General features: G+C 41.0%; 1 protein-coding gene and 1 long non-coding RNA gene across 2 annotated transcripts in view; one reads left to right on the top strand and one right to left on the bottom strand.

Moving 5' to 3' along the window:
* Window positions 1-17,639, top strand: part of MTAP (methylthioadenosine phosphorylase) — a 37,992-nt gene that overhangs the window by 8,967 nt on the left and 11,386 nt on the right. Inside the window, exons 3-5 of the mRNA XM_039880706.1 lie at window positions 1,041-1,099; window positions 2,881-3,048; window positions 16,419-16,521. Coding sequence (XP_039736640.1) covers window positions 1,041-1,099; window positions 2,881-3,048; window positions 16,419-16,521 — 330 coding nt within the window. The remainder of the gene's footprint in view (window positions 1-1,040; window positions 1,100-2,880; window positions 3,049-16,418; window positions 16,522-17,639) is intronic.
* Window positions 12,507-15,457, bottom strand: LOC120617120 (uncharacterized). The gene is made up of 2 exons (XR_005656780.1): window positions 14,171-15,457; window positions 12,507-13,272 (listed from the first exon to the last, which is right to left on the bottom strand). It is a non-coding gene; the product is annotated as an uncharacterized LOC120617120 (long non-coding RNA).

Raw genomic sequence — 17,639 nt, 5'->3', positions numbered from 1 at the left:
GAGAGATTTCTTGGGGATCCGTAACATGATTATATAACTTAACTGAAAATAAAACACTCCTCCTTTTCTATTAAAAGGAAGCTGTTCATTGTTTCAGGCCCTGTGTCACCTAGCTAGAGTGAGGGTGTCCACCTTCTAAATCCACAGGACTACTTCCAAACAGGGCAGTTCCTTTGACCCTACTTTGAAGATCCCTGCATCTGGCAGTCTCACCCAAACCCTCTTTTTCCAGCCAAGTGGTTAGACTGACCTCTTGTTCTCCAAGTCAGCGGTCCCCAACCTCTTTGGCACCAGCGACCAGTGCTCCTATGAGAATGTAATTCCTGATGATCTGAGGTGGAGCTGAGGCAGTGATGCTAGCGCTGGGAAGCAGCTGCAAAAACAGGTGAAGCTTCGCCTGCTTGCCCGCTGCTCACAACCTGCTGTGCAGCCCAGTTCCTAACAGGCTATGGACCGGTACTAGTCCGCAGCCCAGGAGTTGGAGACCTTTTCTCCAAGTCTTGCTGTAAGCTTGGCTCACTTCTTACCCTCATGTTTTCTTAATCCCTTAACGCCCAAGGTTCTCAGAACCTTCCCCTCCGTCAGTCACCTCAGGTCATCCATGGCCATCTTAGAGTTGGTTAAGACAGCAGACAGTTCCAGTGTCGACTTCTTAAATCCTGTGACAGTGGCCTACTATCCTTTCTGCATTTCCCTCTCACGGGTGCTTGAACCTGACAAATACCTCAGTACAGCTGTGTTTGATCAGTCTACCAGCAGAGTCCCCTGGGGTGCTTGCTACAAATAGATCTCACTAAATGGTACCTACCCACACACCTGAGGCAACCTCCGAGTCTTGTGAATCTCTGTGCTTGTAGAAGGCTCATTAAATATTCATTGAGTGATTACCAAACAAATCTAGACTCTTACTTTTTTAAAGTATATCTTCAAACTCCAAGTTTCCATGAATCCTTTTGTGGTCAAACAATTGAAATGGCAGCTTTTTAATTGTTTATATGTTCTCAAATCACTGAGTTGTGACCATTATTCATTATGTGCAGCCTTCTGATGCCTTAATTTTGGGGAAGATAAAGAATGTTGATTGCGTCCTTCTTGCAAGGTAAGGTATTTTAAGCCTTTTGAATGTTACTGCTAAAGGAGAATTTAAATTTAACTTAATATCTGGAAAGAATAATGACGCAGGTATGAGTTTTATGTGTTGGTGGAGCCAGCACTAAGATCTTAGTCACCTTTATTTACCACTTACGGTTTTTGGGTAAGTTTTACTGACTTAGATCTCACTCTCTTCTTCCTTAGGTTGGGAGAGTGTTGTTAGACTAGTCTAATGAGTGATAAAATGAGGTTGACTAAAATTGAAGCTCTAGTTTCTGTTCTAGCTGCAAAAAGAAATGTTTTCTTCTGTTTGTTTTCTCTTCTCATTAACAAGATAAAGAAACACTGCTTCATTCATGACCCCTTGTGAATACTACTATAGTTCTAGGTTTGTGGGGAGTGGATTTTGGGTCCCTGAAGTGGGTTCCCTATGGTGTCCACACTGTTGTTTCTTTGACAGGGCTAGTGCAGTTCCTATTATAGAGGGAGCAAATCATCTGTATCATACGGTTAGAAATTAGTCAAACTACATGTGTTAGTTTTGTATTGCTACATAACAAATGACCACAAATTTAGCAGCCAGCACACATATCGTCACAGTTTCCAGGCATCAGCAATGTGGGCACAGCTTAGCTAGGTCCTCTTTTCGGGGTCACACAAAGTACATTCAAGGACTTGTTTATATCTGGAGCTTCAGGTCCTTGTTCAGGCTCACATGGTTATTGGCAGAATTCAGTTCCTCATAGTTGTAGAACTGAGGTCTTCAACTCCTAGAAACTGTCCACACTTCCCACCACGTGGATAGTTCACATGATAGCAGCGTGTTCCTTTCAGGCCAGCAGCGGGTCTCTCTGGTGCCTGCCTAACCATGGGAGTCCCTGTACCTTTGCCTTATCCTCTTAGTTGGAAGCAGGTCTCTCTGATCCACCTCCCTGAAAGGTATCACCAGAACCGGTTTCTCCTGTGGGCCAGGTGGGAAGGATCTGTTCCAGGTCTCTCTCTTTGGCTTATAGATGGCCATCTTTTCCCTGTATCATTACATGTCCTGCCCTTTCTCCTTGTCTTTGTCCAGATTTTCTCTTCTTAAAAGGATCCCATTCATGTTGGGTTGGGACCCACACTAATGACCTCATTTTAACTTTTAATGACCTCATTAAAGGCCCTATCTCCGAACATGGCCACATTCTGATATACTAGGGGTTAGAAATTCAATTTATGAATTTTTGGGGGGGACACAGTTCAGCCAATAACAATGATCATGCATGAGGTGATCAGTTCTTAGATGAAACCTGCTAATGTCATCATAAACAACTGAGAACTCTAACGTTTTAGAGGTGTCGTTAACTTATTTGAGTGATCAGGTAGAAGGGAATGAAGAGATTAACTGTAAACTTGAGTTTTTATTTCTATTTTGCATCTTTCTTCATTGGCACCCCTTGTGTTCCGTGTCTTGGCTCATGTAAGACCAGATGCCTCAGATTCTGGGGTATTGGTGCCCTCTCAAGGTAGATATTTACATCTTTCTGTAGAGGGAATTCCAAGTAAGTTGCTACCTACTCTTGACAGGAAAGTAAATATACAGGATGTAAAGCTTCCCTGCACTTCAAAATCAAATAGTTTATACTTAGAGTTGGTTGGTTATTGCCGAGCCTCTCCTCATTCTTCCTCTGTCAGTGAAAGCACTTTGGCGTTAAGGGCTGGAAGGCACCACTGTGAATTCATTTTCTTTTCTAACGGCATTAAAATGTACTGCTCACTCTTCTACTGTATTTATTCTTCTTCCCATAGGCATGGAAGGCAGCATACCATCATGCCTTCAAAAGTCAACTATCAGGCGAACATCTGGGCTCTGAAGGAGGAGGGCTGTACACATGTCATAGTAACCACAGCTTGTGGTTCCTTGAGGGAAGAGATTCAGCCTGGTGATATTGTCATTATTGATCAGTTCATCGACAGGTGAGCAGTCATCTAAGATACTTTAGGTGCTTATAAGATCATTCCTGTCTCAAATGGAACCTGGGTGGGGACTTGGGAGGTCGTGGGGGACAGGCCCACGGACTTGTTTTAAGCTTTTTATTATGGGAGTTCTTAAACATATACAAAATTGAATAAATAGTCATAAATGCTCAAGTTCTTAATTCTCAGCTTCAATATTGATCAGTTCACTGCAGTTTGTAACTTCAAATCATAAAGACTTAAACAAAAAACAAGTTTCCATCCCTTTTTTTCTTTTTTTGTCCTGTGGCCTCCCCAAGTGCTGGATTCTACTGATTGCATCCTAAAGTGTTATTGAGTTTGTTCCCGTCTCTTGTGTTTGCTGTAAATCGGTGGTTAGCTCTGGAAGCATGATCAGAACCAAATTCTTGGCAAGAATCCTCTGCATCATACCAAGAGGCATGTAATGTTTTCTCATGATGTAAAGATTTATAGTTGGTTTAGGAGCTGGGGATATTTTGTCATTTAATTACACAAGTAAAGTCTCTTTACCCCCCAAATTAATACTAAGCTGCCAAGAACCCGGGCTTTTTCTGACTTTAGAAGCAGTTGAAGACACCACGAGAGACAGTGGAGGGCCTCATGGGGATTCCTGCCCCTCCACATTCCTGCCCCATTCCTGCTGGATGTAACCAGCTCCTCCCAGGATGCTCTGGTTGGAGACAGGTGAGTGCACTCTGTACCTTGAGCCAGAGTGCCACAGAGTGCAAACTGTTTGGTGGTTCCTGCCAGAGTCCCCCATCCAGTCACCCAGACTACCCCTCAGTCATCCTGCTCATTCCATCTGCTATCTCTGAGCTTACTACACTGAATGCGTCTTCTTCCTCTTCTGTTATGGGATGAAGGTTTATTCAGCCATCACTTTTAGCACCTGACACTATATATGTATTATCTGTCTTCCCCTTTAGAATGTAAGCCATCCATCCTGTTTCCCACTTTATCCCTAACACCTACAACACTGCCTGGCCTGTAGTTGTGGAGTCTAGATTTTTTGAGTGATTGAATGAATGGTTTCCAATTAACCAGGCTGGGGCATGTACATGATTTACTATATCTTTGAATGTCTCAGTATCTCATGTCTCTTCTCTCAGAGGAGAATCAAAACTTTTTGCCTTGTATGAGTAATGCCCTACATGTGTCGTAGTGATAGGACACCTTTTCTGAGGGAGAGTGAGGCTGGAGTTTGTATTTAGGGGACATCTGGATCAAAATCTGTATGGCTGTCAAAGTCTATGTATTTAGAGGTAATAATTCAAGAAAATGATTGTGATATGGTTGTTTAAAAAAGCAAGAATACAAAACCCCATATTCAGAATGATCTGGATTTATAAAGTATTATAGACGATACTAGAAAGAAAAGGCTGACTTCAGTGCTAAGCCTGGGATTAATTTGTTACTGAAGTGTGTACTCGAAAAGTGTCATGTTTCCCAAGTCTTTTTCTCACAGGTGGTAAATGTAGATGCTTCACGTACTGGCTCTTTCAAAAAGCAGCTGGGGCAGAAGGATGGAGAATAGAAAGAGAACAAGTGCTGCCATCAGATCTGGTTTCATTCTCTCTTGGCACTTCTTAGTTGTATAACCTTAAAATCTTCTGGTATCTGTTTCCTTTCATGTGCCATGTGGATAGCCTACCTCCTTAGCCTTGCCTTGGAATTTCAAAGTTTCTAACAAGTGCCTTTTATGGGATCTAGCATTTTTTACCTGCCCAGTACCTGGGTGCCGTTATTGTGAGTTCAGGAATGTTGTTGGCTGGAGGGGTCCATAGTTAAGATTACTTGGCAACAACAGAAGGAAAGATCTGTTAAAAGAATCACTAATGAAATCTCAAATTTCATTTTGAATGTATATTACAATAACATTTTTGGATATTTTAGGCTAGGTAAGATATTAAAGCTAATTTTACCTGTTTCTCTTTCACTTTTTAATGTGGTCACTAGAAAATTTTAAATTACATATGCGGCTTGAGTTCTGTTGCTTTTGGACAATATCTAGATGATATTGCTACTAGTTGAGCCATGTGGTTTCCATTTAACCAGGCCGGGGCATATATGTGATTCACTATATGTTCAGATGTCTCATTGGAGAGCAGAATCAAAACGTTTTGCCTTCTGAGTAGTGCCCTACATGTGTTGTAGTGATAGGACACTCTTATAACAAAGTAAACCTTGGTGTTGTCATCCGTCACAGAATGGAGGCTATGCTGTTTGTAGGCTAAGGTTCTCATAGCCAGACCCACAGCCTCAACTTATTCTACAGAACTGCCGTGTTCTACGAAGCTGTGCAGTGGATTATAGCCGGGGCTGCGGGGGCCCTGGATTAGGAGGTTTTACCTTGGTTCTGACCGGCCTCAGCCAAATCACTGTACCTGTGTGGCCCATGAATTCTTCTCACATTTGCCTGTTGCTATAACTGTATGAGCACATCATCTTAGCAAAAAAATACCCCTGTCCTAAAGTGATCTTTAGAGGCTAGAAGTAAGTGTTAATCTCCCTAACATCGATTTGTGATAAAGGAAGACTCAGAATATGGTATGGCTATTATTTAATAGATGATGGAACTAAAGCATGTCACTCTTTCTTCTGCCTCTGCCCAGCGTAACAGCTGTGCCGCGCATACCCTAAAAGGCCATTAAGATTTAACGGTGACAGGTGGCTCTGATTTTCATGGTGGTTTTAAAAAAACACTAGGTTTCTACTCTAAAAATGAAATAAACGCTTGAAAGAGTTTGACAAGCTGGAAGCTCTTTTAAGAAAATAAGGTCATTTTGTTCTGAAAATCATTTTTTTCTCTCATGCTATTTAACAGCTTTTGAAAAGTCAAAAGTCTAAGCATGAGAAAAGGAGAATCTTGGGTATGCCTGGAGAAAGCAGAAGAACAGACTGGTCGAGGAGGCGGGTAGTGGTTCACTCAAGTGTTTCTGGGTGTGTGTAGTCAGTCCTCACATCTATTTCTCAAATATGCAAGGAAATGCCCAAGCTAATCTTTAAAGTGAAAATCTTCCCTTTGTGTTTGGGGAAGCTGTGGAAAGCTAAATATATCTTGATCTGGAATTTACATACTAAAATATGTGTCATTTTTGTCATTGTTCCACTTTGTGGCACAGTGATGGGTTTCTTGATTCTTCTTCTCTTTGCCCTGGTTCGTGGGCTTCATGCACCTTGTACTTCACAAACCTAAAATTAAAAATAGCAATTCATACCAAGAACTTGTAGGAGGCTTGTCCATACTAAGTTTTCTCAGTACCTTCTACCTTCTGCTCTATTGGGTCAACTAATTCATCTCTTCTACCTTAGTGGAATTCCTCATTGTCAGAGGCATAAGTCATTGGACAGTTCAGGATTAAACATGGTTAAGAGTGGGCCTTGTTCCACTTCTTGACAATCATTTAACAGAACCTTTGAACTAGGAAAAAGTACACCTGACCTTTCATCTGAAGAGGAAGTTGTGAGGCTATTTATACTTTAAAAGAATCTCTAAGGGAGATGCTCCAAAGTTCCTAATTTAGGGATTCTTCTCCTGTGGTACAAACCCTTGTCTGTGCAGGGTTCACCTGGCTCTCACAGTGTCACCTGTGGGGGACTGAAGCAAGACTGAGCAGGAGAGAGGAAAAGCTCTCCTAAGAGAGCCAAAGTCGATTCTCCTTCCCAGAATCTGGGTTTGCTCTGGGAGACAGAGACAACTCAGTGGCTCTCAGCATTCCAGGAAGGCTTTTTTACATTATCTGATGGGTTTTACACCTGCTTCAGTCTCACCTTCTGACCTTCCTTCCATGTTTAACTCTTAGCCGCTATCCAGAGAGCAGCTGAGAGAGCCACCTGTCCCCTCGCTAGTTGGTTCTGCTCTACCACCTCTCTTAGTGGTAACTACTTTTTCTACAAAGGCTCTGAGGCAGCACTCCCTGCCTGCAGCATGGGAAGGGCCCCATCAGATTCTGAGACAAGACTTAAAATTTAGAAGCATGACCATTATGTTTACTTGGCCTTGGTTGCGTTTTCGTTTTTTAGCCGCTCAGCAAGAAGGCATGACCATCTCGCTGAGCCACTACCCACCATACTTTCAAAAGTTGACTTTAACAATGCATTATAAAGTAGAGAGTAGAAGCAGTTTCTAATGAGATTTTTGCCAAGGCAGGACTATTTGCCCACTAGCTTCTTTTGTCAAAGCATGAGGCATTGCATTGTCTCTTTTTGATTTCCTTCTGTTACACACATCCTCCATTGTTGAACCCAGTTATTGTTGAATATTTCTACAAATTTATTTGTCATGTAAGAGGCCAATTATATGGCCTTTCTTTCACCCCAGAGTAACTGTCCATGACAGGCAAGGTGTATCCAGGCAGAGGATTTTAGCAATTTCCACATGACTTTTCTCCCCTTCACCATCGATCATGATTATCATTGAAAGGAGTTCAATTCACCATATTAATTATGCATGTATTAAAAGGACCAACTAGATCTGTAAACTATTTGGAAAGGTGCCCACATTATTTTAAGTTAAATTTAAAAAGAAGATGCAGACCAGATCTTAAACTGCTTCTGTCATTATCAGAACTATGTTGAAGTGAAGCTAGCAAACATATATCAGTTAGGATACGAAGATGAGAGTTTTGCTTTCTAATAGTGGCCTTTATCAGGAATGTTTTTACAGATAAGGATTTTTTATTTTTACAAGAAGAAAAATACAACCAAAAAATTAAGATTAAAGAAAGGGTGTAGTTCTCAGTGCCAAGTGTTTTCTGCAGAATGCCGTCAACATGTTGACCTGTTGTGCTTGAGGCCCCTGTTTAGGTTCTGCTTGACGAATGTAGTGGCTCTGCCCCAAAATTCCTTTGTCCCTTGGTGTTCTCATCTGCTAAGTGAGGATATTGGATTGATCCCTAAGAGTTCAGATGTCCAGCGTCTGGGGAGAAGTTTTTTTTTCTCTCGGAATTGGGAGGGGGTTCTGGGACGAGCTTTTGCTGGTGATGCATGCTTACTCATCAGGAAAGTCCCGCTGTAAACACAGTGTTAAGGAATTATGTCATTTTATTCCCCGCTCCCAAAGACACGGCCCTGCCTTGGGCGTTCTCCATGAGGTCGTGGTATGGAGTTATTCTTACCCACCCCTCAGGCATTGGCCCTGGAGGTTCAGGTGTGCCCGATGTCAGTTACATCATCAGTCTTTCAACCGTTTGGGCAGGGCATAAATTATGAATAGAAAAAGGGGTTTGTGGTTAAAAAAAATACACAGGAAGCCTTTGCTTAACTTTCTCTCATTCCTGTCAGCAGCTGTTTTAAACCCTTACTGTTCTCTCACAGCATCCTGCCCGTCTCCTCCACTTTTGGTTGAGAATGTCACCTCTTTACAAGAAAACAGCCTATTAGGCATAAACTCACCATCTTCCTCACCCTCCCCTCACCACTTTCTTGTATCTCTGTCCTCTGTCACCTTCCTGCCTATAGCTGTCCTGGAAGTGGGCACAGCTACTCCCTGTAGGCAGTTAACTCTTCTTGGGTTCCACTCTGCAGCCTAGTTCTATTACCTTATGTCCTCACGGTTAATAAAAAATGGTGGTAAGCACCCAATCTTTGAGGTCCTAGTAAGTGTCACAAAGCCTTACCACATAGAAAGCTAATCTCCCCTTTACCCTTGAGGAACCTTCAGCTCAGAAGTATTAGTCAGTTGCTAGTAAGTGGGACCTGTGGGGTTTGAATTTGGGTTAGTCTCCAAAGCCTGTGTTCTCAGCCACCCCTCACACACAGACTTCCAGCTCTTTCCTTTCCCTCAAGACCCACACTGGCTATAAGACGGTCCCAAACATACCGCACACTTTATATTCAAGATTAAATTATCCCCCTTGGTTGTCTTCTGACCCGACACTCCCTCCTCTCCCGAGCCCCCTATTCTTTACTTGGTAAATAGCTAAGTTGGCAACCCTTAGCTTCTACCCAGTGGTCATTGCTGTGGACCTGTGTCACCCCTCCATCCAGTCATCCTCTAGTCCTGCCTGTGCACACCTTGAATCCCACCCCCTCTCTATCATCACTGCCCTTATTGGAGTCAGTTCATTACCTAACATTCTTTCACCCCAGCGTTATACTCAAAGCTGGTTTCTGTACTACCTAGAAATAGAGACAAAGATAGAGTCAGAAGAGTACTAGAAACTAAACATCTGCTACCAAATGTGGCGGCTTCTCTGAAAGTCTGATCCTCGGGGTACAGCTGAGCAGTGATGGGCACCAGCCAGCTTATACCCAGACTTCTGAGTAAATGGCATAGTCTAGGAGGAGGAATATCTTGACTCTTTATGTAGCATACCTCAGCTCTTCCTGTAATTTGATGTAATTTTTTCCTAGTTCCTTTTGTCATTCATGCTGCTGATCTTTGACATGTACTTAAAAATATATTGTCACTTTGTAGTGGTTTTTTCCCCTTGCTTTCGTTCTTTGTCTCCCTGTTTATTTCCCTCTGCCCAGTCAAAAATGTTTATTATCTGGTCACATCTGGTCACATCTGGTATTCTAAACAGGAAGTCATTATTTCTGGATAATTCTGAAGTGAAAGAAAATATCAAGCTCTTCCTACAATTTGGTGCTGTTAGGCCCTGGATAATTAACATTCATTTACCTATTGCTGGTACTGATGGTTGCAACCCTTTTTAAAAGGCAGTCTGATTCATTAAAATTTAAAATATGTATGCCTTTCCAGTCAGCCTTTCCCTTTTGCACTTTGCATTCCTAAAAAAAAGCACCCAACAATGCATTTTTCTAGACATCTGTATCAGGATTTGTGTGTATTGTTTTCTGAGTGAACAGCCTAAAGCAGTGGTTTTTCTGAGTGAACAGCCTAAAGCAGTGGTTGAACAACCGTCCTGTGGGATTTTGTGACGCTATAAATAGGATTTGTTAAAGCTACATGTGGTGACTTGGAGCGGTGTCCATGATACTTTACAGTGAAAACAAAGCAGCTTAGTTATAACACCAGTAAATGCTTTTATAGCCCTTACTATGTTCCTGGTGCTGCTAATTATCACAGCATCCCATACACACCTCATTATCACCTTTTACAGGTGAGAAAACTGAGGCCCAAAGAAATTGTTACTTACCACCTGCGTCAGAGCTGGGATTTTTTTTTCTTTTTTTTTTTTTTGTTCTTGTATCACTGCTCTACATTCTCTGTTTAGCAAGACCTGATGAAAAATAGAAAGAGAAAACTAGGTTACCTGTTTATTGAGCACTGTTGCCTCATTGTAATATAAATATCAATTGTTTTTTCTCCTTTCCTCTGGCACCCTAAGCAGTTAGGGGCATTCGTTAGATCAGGGAGTGGGAGGATCTTAATGATTTTGGTCCAAATTCATATCCCTTCAGTACCTTCTGGTTAATAGAACAGACTCTGTTGCCATTCGTGCCAAAACTCTCTTTACTTTCTCCACTGTTTTAAACTTTTCCTTTCCCTAAGTGCCCTTTGATCTTCTAGGATTTGACCCTTCACTTATTATATACGCGCTCTTAACACTGTCCATAAGTATGCGTATGCACACCCACACGAATATATACTTAGAAATTTAGAATGTTCATTTTTAGTTCCTTTAACCTTGAAATTAAGCAAATGCCTAAGGTATAAATATCCCTCTTTTTCTAACCCATCGGTGACTTGGCCTTAAATTTCTTTTGCCGTCTCAACACATTTATGTACTTTTTTAAAAATTAAAATTGTCTTTGTGTTCTAAGATGCTATCCAACATGCACATTTGTGTTATAAAGTGTTTAAAGAGTGTAATAAAGTAAAATGCAAATAATGTGGGAAGGCAAGTGGTGAAAAGTAAAACTCTCCTATGTTTCTGGTGGGTGTGTGCCTTGCTGCAGCCCTTAGAAGGGCATTTCGGTGAGATTTATCTTGATAATGTGCATGGCCATTGACCCAGTTTCTTTTCTGGGTTTCTTGAGAAACACATGCACAAAGGAGCTCATGCAGAGATACTGGTTGTAACATTTTTTTTAATTACCCATTCATTGTATAATGACTAAAATACTGGTATATCTATGGCATTCTGTGTAGCATTTTAAACAAATCAAGCGGGTTTATATGTGCTGATACAGAAAAGTCTCCAAGATACATCATTAACTAAATCAAGCACATTGTGAAATAGTTCACATTGTATGCCATTTTTAATAAGAAAAACTGACTGTCGGAATTCTAGGAAACTTGCTGTCTTTCCTTTTAATCATATCTCAACTTTCCACACCTGTAGATGGACATCCACCGTATTCTTCCTAACAGCTACACACCGTTCTGTTGTTGGATATATGATTTATTTAAGCAGCTCTCTAAGTGGGACATGTGGGTTGTTTTCAGCTCCCCGTTATTGTTAACTGTACTTCAGTTAATGTTAGTATGTCCTGTTATCTTTGAATGAACATGCCTGTTGTATAATTGCCAGCAGTAGAACTACTGAGAGTCAAGGTGGTTGTGACAAACTTGCTATTGGGAGCCCCTCTTACCCTCAGTGCTCAGGCTTTAAGGAAAAGAGGATTGGGAGGGTGCTTTTTTTTTTATTCTGATTTCTGAAAACTGAACTGTCTCTGTGCACATTATTGTTCAGATATCTTTTAAGTCACGTGAGTAGAATCAGTTCCCCTAAATTAACACCACTCATGAGCAGCCGTTGGCCCTGCTTCACTGGAGAATTGACTCATGCTTCTGCCTGCTGAGGCTTGTTGTGCACATGTGCCGTGTGTGTGGCTATATTTGCTTCTGCCGTGGGACAAGTGTTTTCCCTCAACTTGTTTACAACTTAGAATTTCCTCAAAGGAAAAATTTTAACATATGGCTATCTCTGAGCCAATTCAAGAGTCTTGGTCCAGAAACAACCCACCAGTCTGTCTTTCTCTGGGCTTTCTTTCCCCTCTGTCTGAAAGTGCCAGTGTTCTCTCCTTGGCCTTGAACTCATTTCTCTTGCTAGTATGCAACATCATTTTGTCTCCTTCACTCTTCCAGGGGTAGTCTTTTGTTTGTGCACTAAATTTTCTTAGCACACATTCCTATTTGACAACCTTGAGCAACTTTTTGGGTACCCTTGACTTAACTGTATATGTGTCATGCTCTGAGGTTGGCAGATGTTAAGTCCATTTCTCATAAACAGTAGTTACTAGTGCTGAGCTTCATGTGTTCTCAGACGTCACCTCGACCATAGAAGGTGAGTGGTATTAATTCCCCGTTTTAAATGTGAGAAAACTGATATAAACTAATGTGCAGGGAGATCAGAGTGACTTTCCAAGGCACGCATTTGGTGAGTGAGTGGTAAAGCCAGTCAGATCAGTCAGTCCCTGAAGTCTGTTCTCCAGTGGATATCCCACACTAACAGGGAAATGAAATTAGCCGTCACCCTGCTGAGCTGGCAGGGTTTACTGATTAAAGCAAGAGTTGGGGGCAGACCTTCAGCATCAGTTTTTTGTTATTGCAGAAACCATAACTGAGTTAAGTGTATCTTAAACCACATAAGCATATATATTAGTTTCCTACTGATTCTGTAACAGATTACTACAAACTTAGTGACTTAAACAATACAAACTTAATATAATTCTGTTGAAGTCTAATATGGGTCTCAGTGGCTAAAATTGTGATGTCAGCAGGGCTGCGTTCCTTTCTGGAGGCTCAGAAGAGGATCTTGTTTCCTTACTCTTTCTTTGCCACCTGCATTCTTTGGCTTATGGCCCCTTCTGTCTTCAAAGCCGGCGATGGTGGGTTGAGTCCTCACATCTGTTCACTCTGACGTTGAGTCTTCTGTCTCCGTCTTTCACATATAAGGACTCTGGTGATGACATTGAGCCCATCCAGTTAATCCAGAATAATCTTTCCATTTTATCGTCAGCTGATTAGCAACCTTAATTCCATCTGCAGCCTTAGTTCCCCTTTGTCAGGTAAGGTAATATATTCATAGATTCTAGGCATTAGTTTGTAGATACCTTGAGGGGAAGGAGAGCCACTCTGCCTGCCACCACATGCCACTTTCACAAATCAGTAGGACAGCTGCCACTCCTAAATTCTCTTGTCCTTGGTCTAGGTTACTTTCAAGAGGTTTGTGATCCTTCCCATTCTTCTCAGCCAAAGCCGGAACACAGCTTCCTGTCAGGTCTAGCCAGTTTGACATTGTCTGAGCCGAATTTTATCCATGGACCCAGGAATAGATTTCAGTTCTGTCTCTTGACGAAAGAAAAAACAGATTCCATTAAGGGTCCCCTTTATCATGGAAAGGTGCTCACTTGGGCACTGTTGCAGACCTAGTTTCTTCCTTCAAGAAACTATCAACTATACAGTGAGGGGAAGAGATTTAAGTTTGGATGGTGAACACACAATGCAGTATACAAATGATGTATTATAGAATTGTACACTTGAAACCTAGATAATTTTATTAACTAATGTCACCCCAATAAATTGAATCGGAAAAAAAACCGAAAGAAACTATCTGCAGGTATCTTCCACTGACCTACTCCATATAGTTGCTTCTACTGCACCTGTATCCATCTCTCATGTGATCTGAGTGAAGACCTTGTGCCAGGTGCTGGGTCATTCTCAAGGCAATAATAGTTGTAGTTCTTTGCAACAATTATTTAGCCCCAAGTACACATATTTGCCATATAAAATGGAGACATTATTGCCTCAGAGTTTATTGGGATGTAACTGCTGGAGGTTTTTGCAGCCCTGGGGATGTTACTAATACATTATGAAGAAAGTACTAAGGGAAGTTAAGTAATTTGCTCATGACCACCCAGAAGTTCAGTGGGAAGATCAAATCCAGGTAAAAAAAAACTACTTTTTCTATATTTTCTCTATATCACTGAGAAAACTCAGCAGGAGGATGAACAACTACTACTATTTTGATAGAAGAGCTGTTTTGGCTAGAAATGGCCCCCTGTCATGACAAGCTCCATCAGATAACTGTCCCTGCTGTATGGGACATGGCTGAGAGTTTATTCCTGGCGTCTTGCTCAGTCGTGAAAGTTCTCGCTTCTCTAAAAACCCTAAGAGGGAGGATAGGAGCTCTTAAAATTACGCATATTTTCATCCTAGCATTTCCTTTGGGTTGTGTCCTCTACTCACCTCACTTGTGATTGTAAATTCCATTTCTCTTGATCTGAATTTCATCCATCATTGATTGTGTCTCATCATTTTGTGCTATACAGGAGTATTGCTGTTTATAGTGATTGAACTTTAGATCATTAAGCGTTCCATTGATTTTGCTGATACTTAACTTGGTTATGAAAAACACCACCATTGATTGGGCAGGGTGTGTGCAGATTGGGCAGGCTGTCTGCATCTTCCTTTCGAGGACCTTGACAGTATAGTCAGTCCTGAAACCATTTAGAAACATTGTTAAAGTCCTCATTTCTTCCCTGGGACTACCTGCTTCGCTTACCTCTTACAAGGTTGGGTGTCCTCAGCCACAGCTTCTCCTTTGTACTGGCTCCCAATTGTCTAGCCCAGATCTCATTTCTGAGCTGCTGTGGTTTATCTGCACTTCATGGTTGACTTAATCCTCATTACACCCTCATAAATGGGTGAATGAGTGCTACATTTTATGATTGGAAAATGGAGAATCAAAAAAAAAAAAAACAAGTTGATATAAGCCATATACCTAATAGTTAAGGAGCTTTGTGTAAAGAGAAAAATGATAAATGTTCTATTACAGAAATTAAAACTGTAGTCAATAAGTATCATATGTTTGTAACAAAGCATAAACAATACATGTTATGTCCTAAGGTAAAAGTTCAGAACAAAGAGAGGAGTGATTAGGCAAAAAAGGGATAGAAATAAAAGAGAGAGACAGATAGATAAGATGGGGATGTTAGCACATAGATGGCTATTGGGGTACAGCAGCTGTAGGTTTTTGTGACTATGTTTTCTTTAATCACGGTGTTAAGTAGAGATATTGCTAATACTTGACTCATCTAAGACTGAAACCAAGCCAGAGCTAGAGTACATGGCACCATTTTAATGGTCAGTTTTATAAGAAGAGAAAAGCCTCTGTTACACGGGCTGCTAGAACAGTCATTTGACCTATTCTTCAACCCTGTCTGGAATTGCTTCAGGGTTAAATTAGCCTTTCCTCTAAGACACACACGACAGAGCGTTGGAGGAGCACAGACAGAGTTTTCATTCCTCCACAGTACTGAGGCCTCATCTCTGAGCAAGGTGGCTTTGGTGCCAGTTAGTATCATGGTTTATTATGTGACAGGGTGCAAGTAACAGGTTAATTTTGATAGACAGACATGCCAGCTGTGTAAACTGAACTGGGGAAAACTATTTCTCACTGTTCCTCCCCACCCCACCCCCCGGAAGTAGACATTAAGTGATCTACCTTCCCCTGTTGGCTTTCCCTTGCCCTGTCCCTCCCATTCTCTCCCCTCTGTAGGAAAGATAAGGACTCTCTTTCCTGTGTTACTCATGAGTTCAAGTGTAGAACAATAAAATGGACTCAGAAGGTGCTTTATTCTGAATATTTCTGGTGAGAAATTGCTGGGTGACTTGGCACTGGGTTGATTTTAGCCTCTTTTATGTGAATTTAGAAATGTTTTGCCAAAAAATGGAACTAAGAGACTTTAGAACTAATTAAGGCAGGTAGAGGAACAAGCTAAACAAGGTAGCAGGGAGATAGATTCCTGAATGTGGATCAGGACAGAACACTGCTTTCTTGGGCCACAGGCATGAAAAATAAAATTGAGAGTGGAGAGAGCAATTACTCTCAATTTAGAAACATGAAAATCAGATACAATGTGAGGACCTTATTTAGACCTGAAGTTAACAAAGCAACGTTCTTTTCAAAAAGGATATTTGTGAGGACATCAGGGAAATTTGCGTATGGTCTATGTATTAGCTGGTACTGAGGAATTAATGTTATTTTTATCAGATGTGATAATGACATTGCAGTAGAAAATAATCCACATGTTTTGGTCCATCTGAAGTAGGGGTGAAATGACAAAGTATGGGATTTGCAACCATGGAAATGCTAACAGATAAAGCAATTTTGACAAATTTTGGAAATTGTTGAATCTAGGTGATGGATGTAAATGGAGTGCAAGTGTTTTACCCGCCCTCCTGAACCCTGAGTTGAGTTGTACCTGCAATCCAGTGTGGTTATCCTGTCACAGCCACCAGACCACAGCCAGAGAAGCCAAACACCATCTCAAAGCTCCTTTTTTTTTTTAAGTTATGTTCAGCTTGTCCAGAACTATTGATTCTGGAGTGAGGACCAGGATGTCGACCTAGATGCAGTTGGTTTCTCCAGCCCGCAGAAAATGGAGAGATGCTTTAAAACACAAATAACCGAACCTTTCACTTTATTCTCTAGAACCACCACAAGGCCTCAGACCTTCTATGATGGGAGTCATCCCTGTGCCAGAGGAGTGTGCCACATTCCAATGGCTGAGCCATTCTGTCCCAAAACAAGAGAGGTTTGTAATCTTTCTGGAATGTGCACCAAAATAAATCACGAGGGTTTGGGTGGCATTTAGAGTTAATTGGCTAAAAAGCACATGGTCCCTTTTGCTCTCTCAAGTTTACTTCCTATGTAAGGTTTTATGAAAAATTGTTTCCCTTTGCTCATAATGCCTCCTCTACTCAATCATTTGTAAGCCTAATCACTCAGAATTGCAACTTACCTTTTTTATAAGTTTGATTTTGCTATCAGGATATCTTTTAAATAATTTTAGTATAGACCAGCATATTATTCAAGAGTATATAGTCTGGGACCAGATCTCTGCTCTTCAGCTTAATAACGGTATGTCATTGGACAAGTTACTTAACATCTCTGGGCTTCAGTTTCCTCATTTGTAAAGTGTAGCTAATGATTACATGGACCTCTTAGGACTGTGAGAGATACCAGTTGATATTTACAAAGTGCTTTGAACAATGCCTATTCGTATTGAAACATCCAATGACTGGTAACTGCTTTTTTAATTAAATTATTATTATTGATACTCTAAAAATTGTCTGATTGACGTCATTTACCTTTGAGCCGCGTTTGGCCATTACTGTCCAGCCTCCTCTCCAGGATTATAGTAAAATCTCAGAACTAAGAGGCAGCTGCACAAAGGTCAGTGGTGGTATAAGGTGAGGAATCACAGCCTTAGCTCTCAAAGAATAAAAATGGCTAGCACAACTCAAAAGTTCATCTCTTGGTCCACGCATGGTACTTTTCATATCCCAGGTTTGAAAGTCAGGTGCAACCCAGCAGATTAGAGACATTGTTTGAGGTGAACTACCTCGTGAAATTTACTTATAAAATAACTTATAGAATATAAATACCTAAACATGTTAGTCATCCAGCTAATTTTAACATCTGCATGTGGAAAGCAGATATTTGTTTTAGAGAGAAGACTAACAGCATTCTCATATATTCTGCTGATAACTATCCAGAAACGTATATATCTAAACGCATACATACGAACTTAACCTGCAGTTTTTTTAAACAAGTAAAAATGTACTTCCACAGAAGTCAGAGAAAATGCACATGCAGTGGTATATATGAAATGGCTCCCCACAACTTCTGGCTTTGCATTCTAGATTTTTT

This window comes from Pteropus medius, unplaced genomic scaffold (genome assembly GCF_902729225.1).
Source record: "Pteropus medius unplaced genomic scaffold, Ma_sr-lr_union100, whole genome shotgun sequence".
Taxonomy (NCBI): domain Eukaryota; kingdom Metazoa; phylum Chordata; class Mammalia; order Chiroptera; family Pteropodidae; genus Pteropus; species Pteropus medius.
Note: the sequence above shows the minus strand (reverse complement) of the source record. Positions and strands in the feature narration are given on the sequence as shown.